At 42.7% G+C, this 25,914-nt stretch overlaps 1 protein-coding gene across 1 annotated transcript in view; it reads left to right on the forward strand.

Annotated features, from left to right (window-relative positions):
- Positions 1 to 11,817, forward strand: part of LOC137521506 (phosphatidylinositol 4-kinase type 2-beta-like) — a 30,627-nt gene extending 18,810 nt beyond the window's left edge. Inside the window, exons 6-10 of the mRNA XM_068240853.1 lie at positions 3,777 to 3,868; positions 4,157 to 4,247; positions 6,470 to 6,603; positions 7,392 to 7,451; positions 9,704 to 11,817. Coding sequence (XP_068096954.1) covers positions 3,777 to 3,868; positions 4,157 to 4,247; positions 6,470 to 6,603; positions 7,392 to 7,451; positions 9,704 to 9,877 — 551 coding nt within the window. The 3' untranslated portion in view covers positions 9,878 to 11,817. The remainder of the gene's footprint in view (positions 1 to 3,776; positions 3,869 to 4,156; positions 4,248 to 6,469; positions 6,604 to 7,391; positions 7,452 to 9,703) is intronic.
- The last annotated feature ends 14,097 nt before the right edge of the window (positions 11,818 to 25,914 follow it).

Genomic DNA, 25,914 nt, shown 5'->3' on the forward strand with positions numbered 1-25,914 from the left:
TCCCTCCTTGACTGAACCCCAGATTGCCCTGTTGGATGCCCCCCTCACCATTACAGAGATTGAAAATGCTATAGCTGCTCTCCCATCATCTTAAGCCCCAGGTTTAGACGGGCTTCCTGCAGAATTCTTCAAATCCTTCTCATCTGTTTTGGCGCCTAAACTACTAAAACGTTACAACTCTGCCCTAGAATGTGGATCTTTTCCTCCCACAATGCATGAGGCGCTCATAACACTGATTCCAAAGCCTGGCAAAGACTTGTTGCAATGCGAGTCTTACCGCCCCATCTCACTTATACAAGTAGATGTTAAAATACTCACAAAACTTCTAACCCTTAGACTGAACACCGTCATAACCTCCCTGGTCCACACAGACCAGTCTGGCTTCATTCCTGGCCGATCCACAGCCCTTTAATATAAGAAGACTACACCTGGCTATGCAGTCCTTGCACGACACAGTGGGGACCAGAGTGGTGGTATCTCTTGATGCAGCTAAAGCTTTTGATACTATAGAATGAGATTTCCTAGGTGCGGTTCTCAAAAGATTTAACTTTGGCCCTAAATTTATAAGTCGGGTACAGCTATTGTATACTGATCCTTATGCTCGAATAAATTAATGGTTTGATCTCTGATGCCCTCCCTTTGGCTAGAGGCACGAGGCAGGGTTGTCCCCCGTCCCCCCCCCCCCCCCTCCTTTTTGATCTGGCCCTTGAACCTCTTGCAGTTCTGATTAGAAACGACAGGGAAATTCATAGTTTTCACCAGGGAACTAATGTGGATAAAATCAGTCTGTATGCAGACGACATGTTATATCTGTCTTATCCCGGTCATTCTCTTCAACGTATATTATCTGGCTGCTCAGCTCTCACACATTTACTTTGATCTTACTCTTCAGAAAGACAGGATAGTGGGACTTTTGCTGGACTCCCCAGCACTCCAACAGCTCGAACCCATTACCATTATACTTCTAGGAGCTAAAAATTCCTACCATGTCAGACTACCCGATCACTCTTGTTCAAACTTTAAAAGCTTGGGACACAGCCCACAAATATTTACGCCTTGAACTTTCCCTTAAATATACTCCGCTATGGGAAAATCACAGCCTTCCTGAATTACGCAAACTGCCAAACACCAGGCTCTGGATCAATCAGGGCATTTTATACCTTTACCAAATAGACTCAGGCCACCTTATTCCGTATGAACAACTTTCCACTCAATATAATCTCCCCTCCCACATGAGATTCGCCTACCTCCAACTCACTCATGCAAATAAGGCTCAATTTGCAACCTTGCCGATTGCTTTTTCAGACTCACCAATTTTATCTATAGTCAAGGGTGCCTCTTCAGCTCAGCTGAAATCCACTATTTACAATATCATAATGGTTGAGGTTTCCACTCGCAGGGCCTATCTTAAAAAATCTACATGGGAACTGGATGTGGGCGAACTAACTGATGAGGACTGGGAAGATGCTCTCGACAACATTCCTAAGGTATCCCCTCACAACCCTGATCGGTTGCTTGCCCTTTATGTACTTCACAGAGCATACCTAACTCCGGTGCGCCTATCTAAATTTAAACCAGGTTACTCTTCTCTCTGCCCAAAGTGTGCCTTGGATCAAGGTTCCTTTTTTCATATGATGTGGTCCTGTCCTGAGGCCAATTTGTATTGGCAACAAGTAACAAAATTTCTCCATGATAAGATGGGCTGCTCCGTGGCCCTCGACCCCAAGATCTGCCTACTCCATATTATTCCTCCCAATACATACAATAAATTCACCACTCAATTGGTCATTTATGTCTTGCAAATTGCTCGCAGAACTCTTAAAGAGAGTCTGAAGCGAGAATAGATCTCGCTTCAGACCTCATATATAGCAGGGGCATGTGTGCCCCTGCTAAAACGCTGCTATCCCGTGGCTTAACGGGGGTCCCTGCCCCCCCAAATCCCCTCCGTAATGCGGGGGAGTGCTTCCGCATTGGGGCAGGGCTAACCGCCTCAGCCCTGCCCCACGCGCGTCTGTCAGCGCGTATCTCCGCCTCTCCCCCGCCCCTCTCAGTCTTCCTTCACTGAGAGGGGCGGGGGAGAGGCGGCGATGCGCCGCTGATAGACGCGACTGGAGGCAGGGCTGCAGCCGTTAGCCCTGCCTCCATGAAGACAAATCCTACGACCAACTTTCCGACCAACTTTTGCGGGGGGTGGGTTGGGGGTGAAGGGACCCTCGTGCAGCTGTGGGATAGCGGCGTTTTAGCAGGGGCACACGTGCCCCTGCTATATATGAGAGCTGAAGTGAGATTTAGTCTCGCTTTAGTGTCTCTTTAAAGCACTGGATTCTTCCCTTAGTACCTTCAATGGCAGAATGGGTTGCATCAATAAAAAATATCTTCCCTTACCATGAAGCTATATACCAAAGACGGGGGGCTGTTGTCAAATACCACTCTATCTGGGACCCCTGGACCCACATAGCGCATCTTTCAGCTCCTTCCCATTACGGTAGTAAACACATAATTTCAAATTTTCTCTTAGTTCTTCTTCCTTGTAAGAAGTTGGCCTGGCGGGGCCTAGGGTACTTTTTTTTTTTTTTTTTTTTTTTTTTTTTTTCCTTCTTCTTATAGTTTAGATGTGGCAATCCCACATGTTACTCTGTTTAGCTGTTGCCCTTCACTGGTTCAACAGGATCATATATTGGAATCTTTTCTCTGCCACGGGGCAACTCCTTCTGTATTATGAACCGTTTATTTTTTTTTTTTTATATATACCCTGCCTGCGCACAGAGAATGTCTGTGTATTTCAACTAACTCTTCCAATAAAATGACCTGTTGAGATAAAAAAAAAAAAAAAAAAAAAGTATTAGAGGCAGAAGATCAGCCGGCTAGCCAGGTAACCAGTATTATATGAAAGGGAATAAATATGGCAGCCTCCATATCCCTCTCACTTCAGTTGTCTTTTATTAAAATTCCTAAGCGTTGGCAGTTAAGAGATGCATTTAATGTTACATACTTTCAATCAACAAGATTGTAATATGCAAATTAGAGTAGTCTGAGTCGGTGGAATCCTAAGCTGAGGAGTCGGAGTCAGTGGATTTTTGTACCAACTCCACAGCCCTAGAAATGTATACATTTTTGAGATTTTAAACCTTACATTGTTTTGAATCTCGTCCTGCTGCACACCAATTGCTGCCTTTTGTTTTATTAAAAAAAAAAGAAACCTACATTTGTGTCGCCCGGCGGATTGTTCAGAAACAGCCTTCTCAGTCCGCCGACAGTGCGTACACACGCTACTGTCGCCTGAAAGTCCGCCCAGTGGGAGGTTCTGACGGACCCGTCGTTGGTGGCCATAGTGCCTGTGTATGCACCTTTATGCTATAGACTGACTCAGTCCGACCCGGACAGAAACTGTCACTTACATATCTGATGGTTAACTCTTTCAGGCAGAGAATGGAAAAAAAGGAACACAACCTAGTTATTTGTGTGCTTGGCACTATACATGCACATCTCTCTCATGTCACAAGTCACCTCGGTTGTTCTTTAAGTAGCTTTGCCTCTGGTCAGGTGTGCTTTAATATATCCGTGGCCTCTTGGTGATCAGTGATCTTGTAACCACATCAATAATCAAGTGGTGTAGGTAACGCTATATGCTATTTTGTTACAACTGGAATGTGTTGCTAACTTTAGGACTTTGACTTTGCTAAGATTAGGACTTGGACTTTAACCATATATTTTTTTTTTTTTTTTTTTTTAAATTGGTATTATACATATATATATATTTTTTTTCCCCTGTCCAGATAGAGGCAATGATAACTGGCTTATTCGATATGAAAGTCAAGCTGAATTCACAGAAGGCTCTGAGACAGATGGTGACTTTAAAGTATCGAAGGTATGATCTCTATTCTATACTAGTAATTTAAGCTAGCCATACGCTGGTCAGTGTTTTCTGATTTGCTTCTCACAGATTTAATCACTTTGAATGTGCCCGTAATCTATTGCTTCAACAAATCTGACTTCAAATCTGGTGCAGTTTCAATGGAAAATTTAATTAGACAATGTTGGAAAATTGCCATACGAGGGCAGGGAAGCAGCAATGGGGAATTATTGTGTATATACATTACTTTAAACTTTTTTTTTTTTTTTTTTTGTATTTATTATTGTGCATCTTTACTTCTAGGAGTGGACTGATAAAGAGCCGGTTATTAAGATTGCAGCAATAGACAACGGTTTAGCATTTCCATTTAAACATCCGGATGAGTGGAGAGCATGTGAGTATCTCTTCTGAAAGGGTTATTGACTTTATTATCTGAGCCTATGGCCTCAATTCACTAAACTTATCTCCTGTCTTTAATAACTCTTCTAGAGTTGTTACCATGGTGATAAGGCATGTAGTATTCAGGAAACATTTTACCTCAGGCAAGCCTAAAGTTAACTCTTCTGTCTTTAAATTAACTCTCCAATCCTTAAAATAATTCGAGAGTTAAAGACAGGCCGTTAATTAGCTGCATGTGAAAATAACTACAGAGGAGGTAAATTAACTACAGAGGAGGTAAATTAACTACAGAGGAGGTAAATTAACTACAGAAGAGGTAACTTAAGGAATGAAGAGGTAAGAGAACTCTCTCACGTGTGGAGGTAAGTTTTCTCTTGCCTTATTATCTCCAGCATGATCTTAGTGAATTGAGGCCATTGAGTGTGGTCAGGAGAGAGGTGTTCATTGTAATTGCATATGTGCATGTATTACTGCACAAAATAAACCTATGAGAAATGACAACAGAAAATGTGGTTAGCCTACAGGCTAGCAATGTGTCTGTGCAGTCTCGGCCCTGCAGTGTCACCCGAGGGATCCCCATCGAGTAACATACCTCGTACATGTGTATGAGGCTTAACTGGCTCTCCACGGAGGCGTTGTGCAATTACTGGCTCATTAAGTCGATCTATAGATGCTGTAGAATCTGAAGGCATTATATGGTGTTTTACTTGTCTGCACACTTCTAGGTATGCTGCGGCAGAGAAATGATTCTCCATAGTGTTCCCCCAACCCTGTCCTCAAGGCCCACCAATGGTGCATGTTTTGTGGAAATCCCCAGAGGTAAGTAATCAGCCCTGCTGAGACACTAATTGCCTCACCTGTGATTGTGTGTGGTTTCCTGCAAAACATGTACTGTTGGTGGTCCTTGAGGACAGGGTTGGGGAACTCTGCTCCACACCATGTATAGTTAACATGGTTTCTAAGTTTACTCAGAATTTTTTTCTCTTTTGCCGTTATTCAGTTCCAACAGGAGCAAACTGAAAAGGAAGGTTAATATTTAACTTTTAATTGCAAAATTATATAATGATAATATAGTATGTGTGTGTATATATATGTGTATGTATATATATATATATATATATATATATATATATATATATATATATATATATATATATATATATATATAATTTTTTTTTTTTTTTATTTTTTTTTTTTTTTATTTTTTTTTTATTTTTATTTTTATTTTTTTATTTTTATACTACATGTGATTCAGATTTAATTTCCAGTCTTGCCCCAGAGTCCACAGCAGCCTAGAGGGGGAATAGTAGGTAACATCACCGGGACTTTTGCAGTAGCAGGGTGGGCTTTTTTGGCTTTACCCTGCGCCCAAATTTCCCAGTGACTTGAAGGACTTTCGAGGCGAATTGAAAAATCTGTTTTACTCCCCCTGGGCTTCTGCGCCTGCCCTCGCGTCAATGTCATCTGGTGCTACTGCGTTTGCGCACAACTGCAGATGCAGTACACGCCAGATGACGTGGACGCGCTGGTGCAGAAGAGCGGACTCTGCTGGCAGGTCGCCATCATTGTGGACAGCCAGCGGGGACACCGAAGAGGACCGGGGCTGCGGCGAGTTATTGAGACAGCTGCTCAGGGCTGGAAGAAGCCCCAGGTGAGTAAAACATAGATTATTTCATTTCGCCTCAGAAGTCCTTTATATGTACGCATGTCTGGTGTTAGAATCATTCTGCAGTGAGACAGTGACCACAAGCCTAAATCGTAGAGAAGTAGCTTCATTTAAGGCCAGAAACCCACTAGGAGCGATTTTCTGAGCGCTTTGTGATTTGAACTCCTGCTGCTGTAATGCTTTGGGTGTGATCCCACTTGAGCAATGTAATTTTATAAAAATCCCCCATAGCATTGCATTAGCAAGAGCTTTTTCAAATGACTAGCGCTTAGAAATCGCTCCTAGTGGGTTTCTGGCCTAAAAAGTCTTCTTGGGGAAAGATAGTGTTGACTCCATAGAGCCTTGATCTTGGCAAATATTGCATGTTAAAATAGTTTATCAATCCCTATATACTATAAATTGTCTAATATATCAATTAGCAAATTTTTTACTGATGCGATAATGCAGTCACTTATTTCAGAAATAATGTATCCTATTCTAGTTTTCATTGTACTGTGGGTAACTGTGACGTGGTGTGTGTGTTTTTTTTTTTTTTTTTTTTTTTTCATTAGATCCATTCCTATGGGCCTGGCTTCCTCAAGCTAAAGTTCCTTTCAGCCAGGAAACAAAAGATCTCATTCTTCCAAGAATCTCTGATATGAATTTTGTGCAGGATCTTTGTGAAGACCTTTATGAGCTATTTAAAGTGAGTAGACATGCATTATGCATTATGCATATGGAATATGTGCATCTATTGTATTAGTTCTTTAAAGAGAATCTGTATTGTTAAAATCGCACAAAAGTAAACATACCAGTGTGTTAGGGGACATCTCCTATTACCCTCTATCACAATTTCGCCGCTCCTCGCCGCATAAAAAGTGTTTAAGAAGTGTTTTAAAAAGTTTGTTTATAAACAAACAAAATGGCCACCAAAACAGGAAGTAGATTGATGTACAGTATGTCCACACATAGAAAATACATTCATACACAAGCAGGCTGTATACACCCTTCCTTTTGAATCTCAAGAGATCATTTGTGTGTTTCTTTCCCCCTGCAGCTATCTTCCACTGAAGTGTCAGGCTGTTTCTTCCTGCAGAGTGCAGACAGCTGTGCCTGTATGTAATTCCTCAGTATGTGAAAGCCCAGCCAGCTCAGAGGAGGATTTATCCAGCTTGTAAAAGATAATAGAGCAGAGAGAAGCTGCACTAATCTAAATAATACACAGGCAGTGTGCAGAGAGGGGCCTGGAGGGGGGAGATGCATCACAGAACCACAACACTGAAGAACTTGGCAGCCTTCCAGACACAGGCCTGACAAGTCTGACAAGAGAGAGATAAGTTGATTTATTACAGAGATGGTGATAGTAGAATGTGCTGCAGTAAGCCAGAACACATTAGAATAGCTTTTGGAACTTGCAGGATTAAAAAAAACAGGATGCAATTTTTGTTACGGAGTCTCTTTAATGACCTTTCTCTTGTCCTGTTTTCCATGTAGGCTGATAAGGGATTTGACAAGGCGACATTTGAGAATCAGATGTCTGTAATGCGAGGGCAGGTATGTCTGTTTGTGAGTTGAGCTACAGGAATTGTTATATAGTGTGTCCCATACAAAACCAAGAAATTAAAGTAGATCTCCAACTATTTTCGGTTTGAACAGAATGGGGAGGGGTCAGAGCATCTGAGATTTTTATTGTCATCTGAGTTCTGTTTGAGGTGATTTCTCGCTTTCTGGCCCAGTGACCAGGGTCACAGCCGTTGGATGTGAAGTGATGTTTTTACAGTTAAAGAGACATTGAAGTCTCTTAAAAATCCTTTTTTTTTTTTTTTATGACAAAATCCTGATTAACCTTATAACCCTACCTAAACCGCCGCATCCCCGCAGCTGTACACTATCTAAATCCCCTCTAAACTCGCCCGCCCTCTCCCCTGCAAAATCCACGAGTTTCTTGGTTGTGGATTTTGCTGCTGTTGGAGGCAGAGCTATGAGCTGCAGTGCAGCTCTGCCTCCATTCCCGTCTATCAGCGGCGGATCTCAGCCTCCCCCCGCCCCTCTCAGTGAAAGAAGACTGAGAGGGGTGGGGGAGAGCAGGTGATCCGGGCTGACAGACGTGCTGAGGGGCAGAGCTGCGACTCGTAGCTCTGCCTCGCACGTAAGCGCTGCCTGGATTGCCCCCCAGGGAGTTGGGGGGGGGGGGGGGGGGGATTTAGATAGTGTACAGCGGCGGGAATGCGGCTGTTTAGGTAGGGCTAATATGTTAATCAGGATTTTGTTATAAAATGAGGCTTTTTTTAGAGACTTCAGTCTCTTTAAGGCATAGATGTTAGGAAAAACATATAGTAATGTAAGGGAATGTTAGAATTTATTAGGTTATTGCTTTCTGTGTTCCTGTTGAAAAAGTCAGCAGAGAGACAGCAGGGCTTAAAGAGACACTGAAGCGAAAAAAAAAATGATGATATTATGATTTGTATGTGTAGTACAGCTAAGAAAAAAAAACATTAAGATCAGATACATCAGTCTAATTGTTTCCAGTGCAGGAAGAGTTGAGAAACTCCAGTTGTTATCTCTATGCAAAAAAGCTATTAAGCTCTCCGACCAACTTGGTCGTGGAGAGGGCTGTTATCTGACTTTTATTATCTGAACTGTAATTGAACTGTTTACTTTTCCTCTAGCAGAGAAGAGTTTATTACTTCACAGACTGCTCTGAAAGACTCATTTTGAATGCTGAGTGTTGTGTAATCTGGACATATTATAGAGTGATGCAATGTTAGAAAAAACACTATATACCTGAAAATAAAAATATGAGAATATTTTCTTTGCTGCTAATCTTCTAGTAATTATTCATAGTACATAACCAATTCATTATATCATATATATTTTTTCGCTTCAGTGTCTCTTTAAAAAGAATCTGTAACAAAAAAAAGCCCCTGGGTGGTGCTTACCTCAGGATCCAGATGGCTGAGCAGGAAGGGGGAAACCTCTGGATCCTAAGGAGGCTTACCTCTTCCTGCTCGGCCATCTGGATCCAGCGCTGGCTCCCAGGACGTCGATCAACAATATTTACAATTTCTACGCTCTGGCTCCGGTGGAAATAGCCGATCCTGATTGGGTCTGCCCTACTGCACAGGCGCATACGGATCGTGCCTGCTCAGTGCAGCGGACCTGATCGAGCTTGGCTATTTTCACCGGAGATTGAGCGGAGAGCTACTACTGCACATGTGTGCACAATAAGGAAGGGGAGATCCAGTGCTGGATCCCCTCTACTGAGCTCAAGGGTCTTTTTTTCATTCAATCACCAAGTGACTGGCTCCGACGGTCTCTCAGGCAGACCACTGTGCCATCGTTGTACCAATCGCTGAACTTGCTGCGAGTGATTGGCCCAATGACGGCACAGTGTTTCACCCTAGAAGACCACTGGAGCCAGTCACTTGGCGGCAGCCATAACTGACAGGGCTGCACACCAATCTGCAGCAGCCATGTTAGGAGCCTCTCTCCGCCGTCTTACCGAGGGATCCCTTCTTCAAGCCGCAGCCTGCCCGATGCTGCCCTGGCTGAATACCGCGGCAGGTATGTGCCTTGTACTGTCAGGGGACACTGAGGGACAGGCAGGTTTGTGGTTGTGATCGAGTATGTATCTTCCACCACTTTTGGGGGATAAAGTGCGTTCTATGGTCTGAAAAATATGGTACTAAAGCTACTTAGAGTATAGAAGTAGATGGGTGTTTTTGAAGTGGCAAATTTACAGTACAATTAAACTATTTTCCCTTAACATTGCTTACTGTTTTTGTCTGCTTTTCTCTGCCCTACAGATCTTAAATCTAACACAAGCTTTAAAAGATGAGAAGAGTCCCATTCAGTTGGTAGAGATGCCAAAAGTCGTGGTGGAAAGAAGTCGAGGTGGAAGTCAGGGCAGGATTGTTCACCTGAGTAATGCCTTCACACAGACATTCCACTGCAGAAAACCGTTCTTTTCTTCCTGGTAGAGCCGACGTCTTAATTCTAAGCTGCTGTTTTGCACAAGTACTGCAATAGGTGAAAAGTGCTGTCCACTCCTAATGGCTGCCAAAGGATATAGTATTTTTGTATGTAATTTACGGTTAATGGTAGTACTAAAGTCATGATTTCAGGTATAACTGCTTGTACAGGTTTTTTCTTTTTGTTTACATTTTCACCGAACCTTTACGGGGTGGGAAAATTGACATTCTGGAAGGAAATGGGTACACCTTCCACAGGGTTCTTATATGCTGGAATTTTTTGTGTCCATGATTTACAATTTTTTTTTTTTTGTTTTGTTATTTATAATTGTAATTATATCTTGTACAAAATATGTGTGTGAAATTTAAAGTCTATTTGTTCTTTCTTCATATTGGTAAAAGATGGAAATGTTTGCATTTCCTAATATACCTTCTGCACGCAAGATGAAGGGTAATAATTCCCTTGTTGAATATACAATATTTCTGAATGTTTTTCTCTTTGGGACCAATTTTATTTTTATATTTTGTATGTCACAAATTGAAACCGGTATCTGCTTTTTACTTAGTGGCGGTCTAAAAGTGCAGAGGATTGTGTGAATCTGAGCCTGGAGGTGCACTTTAAAGTGTACCTGAAGCAAAAAAAAGTGCCCTAAATGGGTACTTATCTCAGTAGAGGTAATTATCCAGAAGCTTCTCCCATTCCTCCCTCCCCCTCCCCCCCGATCATGTGCTGGGACCCTCGAATCTACTATACACAGGCTTGTTCTAGAGTATGCATGGAAGAACTCCTGTCTGTGAACGGCGCTGGACATCTCACGCCTGTGCAGTAGCTCAGAAACTACTCAGGCTTAGTGGAAAAAGCTCAGCAGCTCCATGCTACTGCGCAGGTGTGATGTGTTGTGCGGCCGTGCTCGTTCAGGGACAGGAGTATTGCTGTGACTTTCCAGAGGGTCCCAGCTCTGGATCTTTAGTTTTGAGAACATGGGAAGTCTCTGGATCCCTTAACTGAGGTAAGTATGCGACACTCTCCTTTTAAAAGTGAACCTGTAGCATCTGGGTCTTGAAGAGGATTTCGCCAGGCCTGTTCTAGCGATGGGACCCCCGAAAAGTTACTTGTGAACATGCGCAAACTGCCTGCACAGTGGCATGGACTCAATGAGACTGAGCAGTCTGTGCTAATGCGCAAACGCAGTGTGCCTGCACTTCCAGGATCCTTGCCTGCAGTGTATACTGTCATTTGCATTTTTTATTTTGTTTAGTTTTTTTTTTTTTTTTTTTTTTTTTTTTACACCTAGTAGTTGTGACAGCCACCAAATTCTTGCTTCAACTCTGTTCTATTGGCAGGTTACTGCATGCCAGTTCAGTGATGCAATAACCCACATGGCCTTATGGGAGATGGGTGAGTTCTGCAATGCCACTTAGCCTTCCTTCCTACCTCCCTCCCTCCAAGGGACTCCAGAAGGGGGTAGGGAAGGGGGAGGAATGTGGGACTCCCAGGCAGGGTAGGAAGCAGGTTGGGCAGGTAGAGAGGAAAGTGTAGTAACATTTTGTCTGTTTTTTTTATTTGTTTTTTTTTTTCTACTGGTTAGTATTCACTTTTTCTTTACTGCTCGAATGCTTTTGTGGACTTCTTTGTTTAATAGATATAAAGAAGATAAATTAAAAACAAAACTCCATGGTGGAAGTATTTACAAAGGTGTTTATAAATTTCTTGATGGGTGATTGGACTGATCTGATGACCAGACCTGATAGAAAATGGAGGGTCTTGTGGAGGAAGGGGATTAAAAAGCGAGCACTAAAGTGTGCATCTGCTATGACATTCATTACCATATATTTCTACAACTGAAAAACTTTTGCCACTTCTGTCTTACGTTAAGGGTTTCTAATAAATTTATAGAGACAAATAGTCATCATTTGTAAAAAAAATAAAAAAACTTTTTTACAACCTTTATCTATAAATTGCGTTAATTTACCATTTCTCCTGAAACTGACCAGTCTCCACAAACAATACTAGCTGGAGGGCTTTATATTGGCCTGTGGCCATCTGTGACTGTTATGAATCCTTAGTGCTCCAGTATTTGCCTGCCTATTGGCAACTTCCCAACAAGTAAGCTCATGACCAGTCACACAGCATGCACAGAAAAAACATGCCTGGAAGTTTGGGGAGACTGAAGGAGCTGCTACTCGAATACTAGTAACATTACTGATATTCTACTATAGGTGGCTAGATAATACCGATAGAAGAATATTGGTAATGTTACCAATATCCTACTATTGCTGTACCTATCCTACCTCTCACACTACCCATCCCCCTCTCCCCCCTACTCATGCCTACCACTAGCCAAAACACTTTTACCGCTATCTTTGCCACTATTCATGCCCGCTGCCTTATCCCTTCGCTATTTGCTGGAGTTTGGCTAATTAATAGCAGCTTTGGTGCTCAAATTGTACACTGGGTGCTGCTATAGCCGCAATTAACATTGCAGTCTATGCAGCATCCATATTAACAGGTGCATGTAGGTGAGCCTAAATGCTTGGGTCAAACATGCAAGAGCACCAGCAATAATTCCAACATGCAGTTCACATCACATGCTTTTTGAGTGCTCATACACGCTCAAGGAGAAAAATTACAAATCTAGTAAACTACTGGCTGGTTTGATGCTTCTGACAACATTCCATTGTGATGTGTCTATCCATTCATGCTCTTGTCTATCCACTGTATTCAGTAATTCTGTGATCAGGGGTGTAACAGCCCCTGTGATGCCCCGTGGAATCCAAACTTCTCCCCGCCATACCCCATGAACACACCTTGCCCAAACAAGCATGCAGAATAGCGCAGGGAGCAGAGTAATATTTACCTGCTCCTGTGCTGATGGTCTCCTCTATGCATCACAGCCACGCACTCTTAGCTGCCATTCACCGGCTCCTGATCACGTGAATTGCATTGGTCATGTGATCAGGAGCCAGCAAATTGCAGCAGTGTGGAAGAGACCAACAGTGCTGGAGTAGCAGGTAAATGTCACTCTACATTTGTATAAGGAGATGGAGGAGGAGTGGGCCCACACATCCCCAGGCCCATCAGCAGATGAAGGGGCTATTGTTACTCCCCTGTCTTTGATCTCTTGTAGTCATAACTCTGTATTGTGATACTGTGTTTCCCCGAAAATAGGACAGTGTCTTATATTTTTTGCTCTAAAAAGTGTGCTAGGGCTTATTTTCAGAGGATGTCTTATAATGGCACTGCATGACATGTCCCATGCTGGCTGCTCATTGTAATGCCAGTGCCGATCAGGCACCTGTCATGTCATCCCTGCACACAGTCTATAAACCTGCTGTGTGCAAGGATGACATGACAAGTGCCTGATCGGCACTGCACAATGTCCCCACACTGGCCGCCTGTGTGAAGCTGCTGTACTGAAAGTGTAATCTACTGCTACAATCTGATTGGATCAAGCAGTCTGTCCTCTTATGTCCCCTTCTGTTCTTAGTGTGTCTCCTCTCCCTGTGCATTAAGTGCCCAGCCCCCCCCCCCCCCCCACTTCTGACCCCTGTGTGGACACTGTTCAGCCTCCTAGACTGTCTCTCTGTTCCCCTGCATTAAGTGTTGCCCCCCCCCCTTCTGATATGTGGCAGATCTGTCCCGCCTCCTAGCCTGTCTACGCTACCGTTTTTAAGTGTCGTCCCCCCCCCCCCCCCCTCTGACCCATGTGGCCGCTCTGTCCCGCCCCATCTGTGTCCCCCTGCTCCCTGTGCATGTTAAATGTAACGGCAGCCAGTGTGTCTTACTGTATCCATGCTGCCTGGAGATCGCCGACATCCTCACTTCTCCCTCTAGTAACTGCCACTTGTGTCGATAACGTCATCTACACAAGCGCCGGTTACTAGAGGGAGAAGTGAAGATGTCTGATCTCCGGGTACCATTGATACAGTAAGACACGCTAGCTGCCGTTACATTTAACATGCACAGGGAGTGGTGAACATAGACAAGGGTGCAGGACTGAGTGGCCACACTTGTCGGAAGGGGGGGGGGAATTAAACCAGGGGAGTGGAGACACAGGCTAGGAGGTGAGACAGACATGGCTGGGGATGTAATGTGGGTTTGGGGCTAGGTCTTATATTCGGAGGATGCCTTATATTAAACGAAAATTTCAGCTAGGTCTTATCAGAGGATGTCTTACTTTAGGGGAAAGATGGTACCACCCAGACTTGCTCTGTGGCTAGAACTCTCCTATCACCTCTTGTGTTTTCACACCAAGATTGCCCAGTGGGGTTGAAGGGTAATTGTATATATTTTAAAACCATGCAATGTAAAGGACAGGCATCTCTAGTACTGCCTAAATATTATATTTAAACTGACAACTGTTTCAGGTAATGCCATAAAAACTAAGGAAAAGCACTTCTCCCTGATAACTAGCCACACTGTGTGACCGGTGTCAAATGCAAAGGTATTTTGGCCCTATTTGTAGAGTCAATGGCTAGGCTTTATTGTAACAAATGTTCCCAATCTATCCAGGCTAGGCTTTGGCCCTGCAACGTCTCTTGCAGTTTTTAATACAGGTTTGGCAAATGAGATGCAAATGGTTCTGAGTGAAGGAATATGTATGTGCATAAACTTGCTATTATTACTATGAAGTACAGTGCTGACGCAGTCATTTTACAGAGCGTCTTGTCACTAGCTGTTCCTCAGAGGAGCTCACAATCTAATCCCTGACATTTTCATGAACTTTTAATTATTTATCATTGATTATCTCCATTTTGAATTTGTGCAGTGGATGTAGTTTTATTATTCAAGACTGGTTCATTTGCAAGCCATCTGTGAGCCCAGAATACCCCTTTATCTTAGAAAAGATTCATATAGCTATGCATGGTGCTCCTCCCACAGAAGCTATACAAACTGAGGAGCTTGCCATAGCTTAGGCCATAAGGCTGTTTTTGGGTCATCCAAGCTAAAGCTGGGTACACACGTTACGTTTTTCCGCTCGATTTTCCCACCCGATCGTTACTTCCGCTTGATTCTGCACTCGGTTAGCTTATCTTCACTCGATTTTCTTTTTTTCCATTGACTTCTATGAGAAATCGAGTGCACAATCGATGGGGAGTAATATGGAACATGAGGGAATTTATCAATCGGATGCATCTATCGTATGGAAAATCATAACGTGTGTGTGTGTGTGTGTGTACCCAGCATAAGTTTTAAAGGTGGACATAATTAGTGGTAGATCAGATAGAACAAGTAAAATAATCTCAATTTTTATAACACCCTGCACTGATGATGGACAAGGTGTCTATCATCTGTGTTTTAATATCGGTCTTATCAGTGCAGCAAGAAGCTTTGTACTACCCAATGCAGAATAAAGCTAGACATACACTAGAGTGCTGTCTTCTGCCACACCCACACACTACTGCTGAGATTGGTCATCCCAAGAATAGGAATTTACACACAGCTAATGTTACAGTTTCATTTTTTGAGTCTAATTGAAGAAATTGAATAGTATGTGGCCACCTTGTATTGCTTGCTTATGCCATTGACTACCCTCTATATTTTTGCATGTACTGTATTTCTATCAGAATTCACAAGGTACATATAACTTTTCTGAATGTTTAAAATTTGTAATTTTCTCTATTAAAGACCTTTTGAATGTGAATTTGAATAATACAAAACATGAAGTAAACTTTGCCTTATATAAATATGTGGCTCTTGTGTCCGCTTGCAGAATTCTGGGAAATTGTAATTCACCTCCCTGGCATTATGATTATTTCCAGATTTAAGGTCTAAAAGCCATAACAAATTTTACAAGCTTTTAGACCCTAAAAACAAAAACATACCTCAGAGAGGTCTGCAGCAGCTCCTGCATGAAACTCACTCAGGCACGGGATTACCACCTTTGATCTGTGACTTTCCATCCCGAGCCTGACTCGGGATTACTGCTAAGGAGGTTAAAGAAATTCTGCCTGTTTGATTTTAATGCCCATTTTTAGTGATGAGCCCCTACACTGCACAAAGCTGGGAAGCTGCGTCTTTTACTTTTTCCAGTTTTTTTGAGAACTTGGCCTCAATTCACTAAGCTTTATCAACCACTTTACCGAACTTTTGATAATTTACCTCATAGGTAAAATCTAATTTTGAATTCAGTAAGGTGTTATATACTTATCAAATGTTTTATTGATAAAACATTCAATACATCTGTAACACCTTAGTGAATTCAAAATTAGATTTTACCCATGAGGTAAATTATCAAACGTTCGGTAAAGTGTTTGATAAAGCTTAGTGAATTGAGGCCCTTGTGTGGTTTTGAACTTGCTATTCAGTAATGCCACCCCAAGTGCCATATCGGTATGGATATATTGTACCCTGGCAAGAAAAGTAACTGACCAATCACGTCTTGGGGCTGCTGTAACGTCTGTATGTGATGTTCATTGTAGGGAATGGATCAATCAGGGATGATTATTTCTGTATATTGAGTTTCCATGTATTCTATCTGTAGCCGAGGACTACTACACACGTCATGTAGTACCCTAATGAATGGTCTCTTCTAGAATATGAATTTGTAAAATGCAATATCTGACATTTGTGTTTAAAAAAAAAAAAAAAAGTACCATTTTCATTGTATTTAAGATTTTTACTTTAATATGATTTAATTTTTTTTGGAGGGAAGAATAAACATTTATTCCTATACATTACCAGTCTCATACTCTATGTATTTATGTATCTGTGTCAAAGGATAGTCATGAAGAAAAGATGTGTAATCTGTTGTCGTAGTACAGGCGGTTCCCTACTTACAAACAGGTTTGAGTTGTTTCATAAATAGTGAAACGTGGATTAAGTGTTTTTTACTTCTGGACATGTATATCCTAAACAATTTTTTTTTTTTTGGTTGTTTTTAATGTGCGTTTAAAGGAACACTATCAAATCAAGTTTTCTAAAATTACAAAGTACAAATGTTGTCAAAGTAGCTGTGTAAACATTTTCCTACTTTAAGGCTGCTTACACACAGGGACGTTACAGGCGCACATTAGTGCGCCTGTAACGCTCCCCCAACGCACAGCAATGTAACAGACTGTTTGCACATGCTCAGTGGGGGGCGGAGAGGAGACAGGGAGAGCCAGCTGCAGTAGCTGTGCACATGGCTACTTAATATTCACTGCACTGACGGCCGCTGATTGGCCGGCGGGAACACGTGATGCGGAGTGTCTCGCTCCGCATCATGTGGTCCCGCCGGCCAATCAGCGCCACTCTGGGAGACCTTATAGAGATAGAGCCACCTAACGCGGCTCACTCTACCGTCCTCTCTTGCAGCACCTTACGTTGTGCGACCTTAATCTTGGTCTTGGTGTGCAAGTAGCCTAAATGTTACCAGAGGCAAAAGCTTTAATTTACTGACCCATATGCAATTAACTTTTTCTCCTAAGTTTTCTGCTAGTTATTTTTAAACTTGCATAAAATGCATTTTAAGCCACAAGAAAATACTTGAAATAATTTTGAGAGTACTTTTTCACCTACTTTTTGGTACTTTTTTAGTTGAAAAGTGCTGGAAAGTAATTTTAAATTGAAGGTGAAAAATTATCTCCTAGGAGAAAACTCAGGTGAAAAAGTGAATTGCATGTTTTCTCCTAGGAGAAAAATAAATCATCTTCCATTTAAAATAATATTTTCCCAGTAACCCTCCAGGACAGGTATACTACGAGATCTGACCCCTCCCAGGAAACAGGAAACATCCAATAGATCTCTCTATAAGTATCAACCCACCGCAGGTGTCCGGCAGTATGGGTGTTTCCTGTTCCCTGGAACAGGTCTCTATTGTATGCCGGAGTCCTGGAGAGCCTGGGTGGCTAGGGGCTAGTAACGGCATGCTGCCTGGAGGAAATGCACAGTGGTCGCAAGGTGGATGGGTGCCAGGCGGCTTACCTCTTCATGCCGCAGGATATCGGAGTGTGGGGAAGAGATGGCTGCGGCGAAGACGCTGTTCGCGGAGGCGACTGGCTGAGAAGTGGGCGTGTGGGAACAGAGCGGTGAGCAGGAGGCCGTGCGCATTGGGTTCCCTCTTCCAAAATGGCGGAACGGACGTTTCCGTAATGACGTCACTTCCGCCCGCCAGCACAGAAGAGTCGCAGCAGCCTGGCGTCCTCTCTCACTAATTGGAAAGCAGAGTGAGAGATGGATGCTCCTCAGGATGCCGGGGAGTCCAAGCAGGAGGCTAAGAGGGACCCCAGGGCGGACAAACCTGAGGGAGAAGCCACTAAAGACGCAGGAGCGGTGAGATGAACGGTGGTTCTCTTATGGTTGACAGCTAGCCTTAGCTGTTTTGTACTGAGATATTTGTGCATATTTTGTTACATCTGTCCTCAGTGTTTGTTTTGTTTGTTGACAGGGGCATGGTTTGTTTCTGTTTTATCTTTTACAGAGCAATACAGCTGATAAGCCCAGGTCAAAGCGGTGCCCAACATGTAATGTTAAACTAGCACATGGCTGGGGCAAAACTTTGTCAAGCTTGTACTATAACAATACTTAATCAGGAGTCAGCTACATCATATAAGTATCTAATGAGTGCAATGAGAAACGAAATGGCAGAATCTATCAAAGTATTTAGAGATGCAATGGCGGTTTCGGTGACGCCAGCAACAGTTGCTAATATTGTACCTGATAATGCCTCGGGCTCGGTTGGGGTAGAATCTACTAACACTACACCAGCAGGGGTTCCCTCAGGACCTCCAGAGGGTGGGGATATGCCTGTTGAGGGGGATACTGCCGAGCGAGGTAATGTACATAAGAAAGCACTATCTAAAACTAATAGACAGGTTTTGTCGGATTCAGAGCCAGAGGATCTTGAGTTTGAGGATCTTTCTGATTCTGAGGAAGAGGATGATGACGGTGGATTAAATTCTGATAAACCCACAAGATTTAAGTTTGCAGCAAATGAGACAGAGGAATTACTTAAAGCGATTTATGATGCTTTGGATTTAAAGGCAGAAAATCCACAGACAACCTCGGTTCACGATGAATTATATGCAGGGATGGAAGGCGAACAACCTTTAGTATTCCCGGTACACAAATCAACTAAAAGTTTGATTAATAGTCAGTGGAAAAATCCGGACAGAAAAGTGTTTTTGTCCCGGGGATTTAAGCGTAGATTCCCCTTTGCAGAGGAAGACAGCAAACATTGGGACAAATGTCCCAGATTGGATGCAGCATTCTCTCAGGTGAATCGTGAAAATGAGTTGGCCTTTGAGGATGTAGGTAATCTCAAGGAGCCATCAGATAAGAAAGCAGAATTCGCATTAAAGAAAACCTGGATGGCGATTGGTTCAAATTTTCGGCCTGCAGCAGCTACAACGGTGGTGGCCCGTACGTTAAATCTGTGGATGCGGCAGGTTGAAAGGCACATCAAGATTGGTTCAAGTAAAGAATTGATTTTGAATTCATTCATGGTTATGTTCAAGGCAATCCACTTTATAATAGATGCGGCGTCGGAGTCAATCCGACTAACCGCCAGGGCCGCAGCATTAGCTAACGTGGCCAGACGAAACCTTTGGATTAAAACGTGGGAAGGTAGTAATATATCCAAAAGCAAAGTATGCACAATTCCGTTCTCGGGGGATTTATTATTTGGGCCCGAATTAGATCAAATTCTTGAGCGCACGGCTAATAGAAAGAAATCTTTTCCAAAGAAAAAGGAGGTTCAACCGACAAAGAAATTTTTTCGTCCACCAGGTCAGTTTAAGCCAGGTCAACAGAATAGACGTAAGCAGTGGTCATTTAACAAAGTTCAGAGTAAGCCGAACGCCTTGTTCAGAGGCACGGATGCTCAGCCCAAGCGTAAGTGACAACGAAAGTCAGGTGGGAGGAAGACTGGGAAGATTCCTCTCATACTGGAAAAAGATCGCGACAAGTCCCTTTATAATAAATCTGATCGAGAACGGATATCACATAGTGTTTCAGGAGAGGCCTCCGAAACGTTATGTAGTGACAAAGCCAGAAAAAATTATAGAAAATTCAAGAGATCTCGAGCAGACGTTGCAAGAGATGCTACAAAGACAGGTGCTAACAATTTGTCCCGATAGGCGAAGAAAAAAGAGGATTTTATTCAAAAATCTTTATGGTCAGGAAGCCGACAGGGAAACTGCGAATGATTTTGAATCTCAAACCAATAAATCCATTTATAAAGCATGCCAAATTCAGAATGGAATCAATCTATTCAGTACGGAATCTTCTTCTTCCAGGCGGTTACATGATAAGTATCGATCTAAAAGACGCATACTGGCATGTGCCGATCGAGGAAAGATCGCAGGCGTTTCTGAGATTTGCCGTGAGAAGCAGCAACGGTGTTCAACACTACCAGTTCCGTTGCCTCCCATTTGGGATAAAGTCAGCACCTCGTATTTTTACGAAGGTGATGGCGGAGATCGTGGCAGAGCTTCACAGGAGGGGGATCATGTTAATCCCGTACCTGGACGATCTATTGGTTCAAGCAGATTCAATTCACGATCTGGTAAGTCACAGAGAGATTGTGATAACAGAGTTACAGAAAGCAGGATGGGTGATCAGTACAGAAAAATCGCAGATGGAGCCTGCACAGATAATTCAGTTCCTGGGGTTCTCAATAAATTCGGTGGAACAGAAAATTTTTTTTGCCCGAACAAAAAGTGATAAAATTGATACAACAAACAGAAAGATTCAGGTCCCTCTCAGTGATATCTATCCGGGAAGCAATGAGCTTGCTGGGTCTATTGACTTCATCAGCACCAGCAATACAATGGGCAATGCTCCACACAAGAATTCTGCAGATGTGGATATTAAAGAACTGGGGAAAAACAGTTCAGACGCTAGATCGCATGGTAAAGATACCAGAGCAGGTAAAAGTGTCCCTACTGTGGTGGGGGAAAAGTCAAATTCTATCAGAGGGAAGGCTTTGGCAGTTTCCAACCGAAATAGTATTGACAACGGACGCAAGCTTGTCAGGTTGGGGAGCACACGTGCAGGCGTTCGAGGTACAAGGTCTTTGGGATCACTGTTTGAGAACTCAGTCCTCAAACTACAGAGAGTTGATGGCAGTGAAGTTAGCTCTAGTGGCAGCAATGCATTTGTTAAAAAACAGACACGTGCAATTAAGAACAGACAACGCAACGGTGGTTGCTTATGTAAACAGATAAGGGGGGACGAAGTCGTTCAAGTTACTAGAATTGACATTAGAAATTCTGACATTGGCAGAAGGCAGTCTAAAGTCCCTGACAGCAGTGCATCTAAAGGGGTCATTGAACAGTCAGGCGGATTTTCTGAGTCGCACACAGACATCAAATACAGAATGGACCTTGAATATAGAGGTGTTCAGATGGCTAGTCGAAATGTGGGGAGTACCTCAAATAGATTTGTTTGCAAACAGGGAGAATGCGAGATGCAAACAGTTCTCTCTGAATGCAGCGGACCATCCAGTAGCAGTAGACGCGCTGGCCCAGAGGTGGGAATTCACACTGGCATATGCATTTCCACCTCTGAACATATTACCCCTGGTTCTCAGGAAAATATGGAGGTCAGACGCAACAGTTATATTGATTGCACCCGATTGGGACAAAAGGTCATGGTATCCACTAATGTTGAGGATGAGGATAGCCGGTCCAATACGATTACCCATGTCAAACAGATTAATCACAGTACAGGGGGAGGAAGTAGTTCACCTAGCAAAGTGGAGGCTAACGGCTTGGTTAGTGAGAGGGTTATCCTCAGGGGGAAAGGACTGTCAAACAGGGTGATTGAAACCCTTTTGAATAGTCGCAAATTGAATACTCGTAAGATTTACAATAAATACTGGAAAACTTATAATCTGTGGTTACAGGAATCTAAGTTTGAGTCATCTGAAATTGGCACAATTCTGGAGTTTTTACAAAATGGAGTTGATAGTGGGTTGGCCCTAAGTACTATTAGGGTCCAAATATCAGCGTTATCGGTTTTTTTAGACAAGCGATTAGCGGAGGATCCGTTAGTTATTCGTTTTTTGAAGTCGGTGGACCGTAAAAGGCCGGTTCGAGTGAAGCCTTATCCAAAGTGGGATTTATCGACGGTTTTGAAGGCATTAACAGTGTCCCCTTTTGTGCCAACAGAAGACTTAGATTTGAGGTTCCTAACACTAAAGACGGTTTTTTTGATAGCCATAACTTCAGCAAGACGTATTAGCGAGTTAGAGGCATTATCATGTAAAGAACCCTTCTGTATAATATATGATGACAGAATTATTCTCAGAACCAGTGAGGAGTTTTTGCCAAAAGTTGGGGACAGATTTCATAGATGCCAGGAGATCATACTTCCCTCTTTTTATGATAATCCGATAGATGAGAAAGAAAGGACGTGGAGTACGTTGGATGTAAGGAAGTGTCTGATAGAGTATCTCAATAAAGTAAAAGATATCAGGAAGTCAGATAGTTTGTTTATTAATTTTTCCGGTAAGATGGCTGGGCAGAAAGCTTCAAAAAAGACGATAGCTAGATGGATTAATTTATGTATTATGGAAGCATATAAGGTCAGCAATTTAGAAGTGCCGGGTGAGGTAAAGGCTCATTCTACTAGGGCAACTGCAGCGACCTGGGCTTTCAGAGCAGGGGTGTCTCCAGTAGAGATATGCAAAGCGGCGACATGGAAGAACATCAACACGTTCATGCGCCACTACAAACTGGATCGGATGACGGCAAAAGATCAGGAATTTGGAAGAAAGATCCTGCATGCGGTCAGCCCGCCCTAAGGTTGGTGATGTTATTGTTTCTCGCTCATCATCTCGTAGTATACCTGTCCTGGAGGGTTACTGGGAAAACCCTAAGCTAGCTAACGGGTAGATTTATTTTAGGTAACCCTCCAGGACAGGTTACGAACCCGCCCTGGTAAAATAAATGTATTTACTATAAATATATTGTGGAATATGTATTGTTAACAGAGTTAAGTGTATAATATAGGTAATCTGGTGTGTAGACCGTGTTCAGGGTTTCTTGGATACATACTGCCGGACACCTGCGGTGGGTTGATACTTATAGAGAGATCTATTGGATGTTTCCTGTTTCCTGGGAGGGGTCAGATCTCGTAGTATACCTGTCCTGGAGGGTTACCTAAAATAAATCTACCCGTTAGCTAGCTTAGGGTTTTAGCACTCTGCAATGGAAAAAGTATCAAAGTAGGTAAAAAGTTCTATCAAAATTATTTTGAGCATTTCTTTGCTTGCTAATGGTTTAAAAATCTATTTATTGACAAGTTTCAAAATATCACCTAGGAGAAAAGTCAGGTGAAAAATTCAATTGCATATGGGCCCTTGTGTGTAGATTTTAGCTACATTTGGAATGTCTCATTTGCAAAGGTATGAGTCTCTGCAGTCTGACATGCTAAGAACAGTGTAATATTGAAGCAGAGTAATATCAAAAGCCTGTCAGGTTTCACACACAAATTACAAATGTTTATGTTGCACATAAGATACATGTCCTCTGCTCTCTGCAGAGAGCTCAGTCAGAGACTGGCAGGGCTTTCTCTCACATACACAATGTTAACAGATGAAGTGAGGGAATTCCCCCTCATGGTTCACTCTGGCATCTGAAGTGTGATAGGAATTAGATAACAGTAAACACAGAGATGAGTATTCAAATGTATACATCAGCACTTCCCAAAAGTTTCCTTTCTCAATTAAAAAAAAAAATCATGTTGATAGTGTTCCAATGTTTTAAAATGATTGTTTACAGTATCAGGAGAGAAGTAGTCATTTCTCTGTTTTCTCAATCATTACCATACTTAATTACAACTCTGCATTGGTTTTGCAGCCAGGAATATTATTCAAGAGGATCTATACTTTTCTACAGGAGTAAAGGGAAACACAGAAAAACACAGTTTTGTATTTAGAGATAATTCACCCTTATCCACTAATAAATCACTGTAATTTGAGCTGGCCTCTTCCTGATCTGTGCCACTGTGACAGGGTGTATGTAAACAGAGTTGACTCTATGTGCTTCCATGAAATCAGGAAGTAAATGTTACTGCTTACATTTCTCCAGAGATGTTGCCCTTTAAAGAAATGTTTATCTGTAAAGGATATTTTGAAGTTGCTGATCTTTTAGAACAGACAGGAAGTCTTGGGTTTAGGTCTGCTTTCAAGGTAAATATGCATTAACAGTACATCAGACCAATGTTAAGATTCTTATTTTTTTTGCTGTGTTAAATATTTTAGGGCAAAATATTTATTTTGAGTCTCATCCCACTTTAGGCTGCTTACACACCAAGACGTTATAGGCGCAAGTTAGTGCGCCTGTAAAGCTCCAGCCAACGCACAGCAATGTAACACAAGTGGGCTGTTCACACAGCCCACGTTGCGTTACAGGTAACGCTGCACGTTCTCAGCAAAGTGCAGCATGCTACGGCGTTGGAGCGGCTATAGCCGCGTTAGACTGTTTGCACATGCGCAGTGGGGGGCAGAGAGGAGGCGGGGAGAGCCAGCTACAGTAGCCGCGCACATGGCTACTTAATATTCACTGCACTGGCGGGTGCTGATTGGCCGGCGGGACCACGTGATGCGGAGTGTCTCGCTCCGCATCACGTGGTCCTGCTGGCCAATCAGCACCACTCTGGGAGATATAGGAATTGAGCCGCCTAACGCGGCTCACTCTAGCGTCGGCTCTTGCAGCACCATACGTTGTGTTAGGTGCACGTTATGCGACCTTAACGTGGCACCTAACGCAATGTCTTGGTGTGCAAGAAGCCTTAATGGAGGAGCCAGACTTTTTGTGATAAAATTGTATCTTTTTTGCGTGGATGTAGCCCATGAAGCGCTTGACAAAGTGGGCATTACAGAAACGCATTCATTAAGATCATGCTGGTGATAAGGCAAGTGGAAACTTATAGCACGTCAATCAGTAAGCTTGGTTTATTAACATGTAGCGATAAGTGATCACAGTAAGAGTGTTGTCTTATTCAGTCCGTAAGTTATCACCTTTTGTAATTATTCTCACATGCAGTAGACAGGGAGGATCACATGCAGGCAGGATGTCGCTCCACCTCTCCTGCTGTCAGGATGATTACAGCTAGCCTGTGTAGAATATTTTACTCTACATTGCAGTCTGTAGTAACCAGGATCGGGCTGGGGGCCCACCAGAGACATTTCAACCTGGAGCCCACACATCCCATGATCGTGTTGAAAAAGGGGCGTGACCATGAGGTATCATGGACAGGGCCAATTGTACATAGCAGCATTGTGAGACACCGCTGCCCAGCAAATCTTTGCATAGGATTTATATAAAGTAATGTCCTAGTTACGATACATATGAAATTGATTACATTGTGAGCTCCTCTGAGGACAGTCAGTGACATGACTATGTACTCTGTAAAGTGCTGCAGAAGATTTGAGTGCTATATAAATGCATAATAATAATATGGTAAGACATTAGACTATGGTAGGATTAGAGTGTGAGCTCCTCTGAGGACAGTGACATGACTATGTACTCTGTAATGTGCTGCAGGAGATATCAGTGCTGTATAAATACATAATAATATGGTAGGACATTAGACTAGGGCTATGGTAGGATTAGATTGTGAGCTCCTCTGAGGACAGTCAGTGACATGACTGTGCACTCTGTACAGTGCTTCAGAAGATGTCAGTGCTATATAAATATAATAATATGGTAGGACATTAGACTATGACTATGGTAGGATTAGAGTGAGTTCTTCTGAGGACAGTCAGTGACATGACTTTGTACTCTGTAAAGTGCTGCAGAAGATATAAATGCATCATACAAATATAGCACACTAGGCAAGATATGGTGGTAATCATTTGATTGTGAGCAATGACAACTAATGTCAAGTGTCTCCAAGTAGAAAGAAATGCAGCAATCTTGAAGAGTCTAGTGGACCTTCTCCCTCCAATATACATTTCCCTGGCATCAAGTGGACCCTTATCTCCCTTGTACAATTCCTTGGAGTCTAGGGGTCCACCCTCCCTTATGCAGTTCCCTGAATTCTAGTGGCCCAACTTCCCCATACAGTTCCCTGAAGTCTAGTGGATCTTTCTTTCTTATACAGTTTCCTAGTGTCT

The sequence above is a fragment of the Hyperolius riggenbachi genome, chromosome 6 (genome assembly GCF_040937935.1).
Source record: "Hyperolius riggenbachi isolate aHypRig1 chromosome 6, aHypRig1.pri, whole genome shotgun sequence".
Taxonomy (NCBI): domain Eukaryota; kingdom Metazoa; phylum Chordata; class Amphibia; order Anura; family Hyperoliidae; genus Hyperolius; species Hyperolius riggenbachi.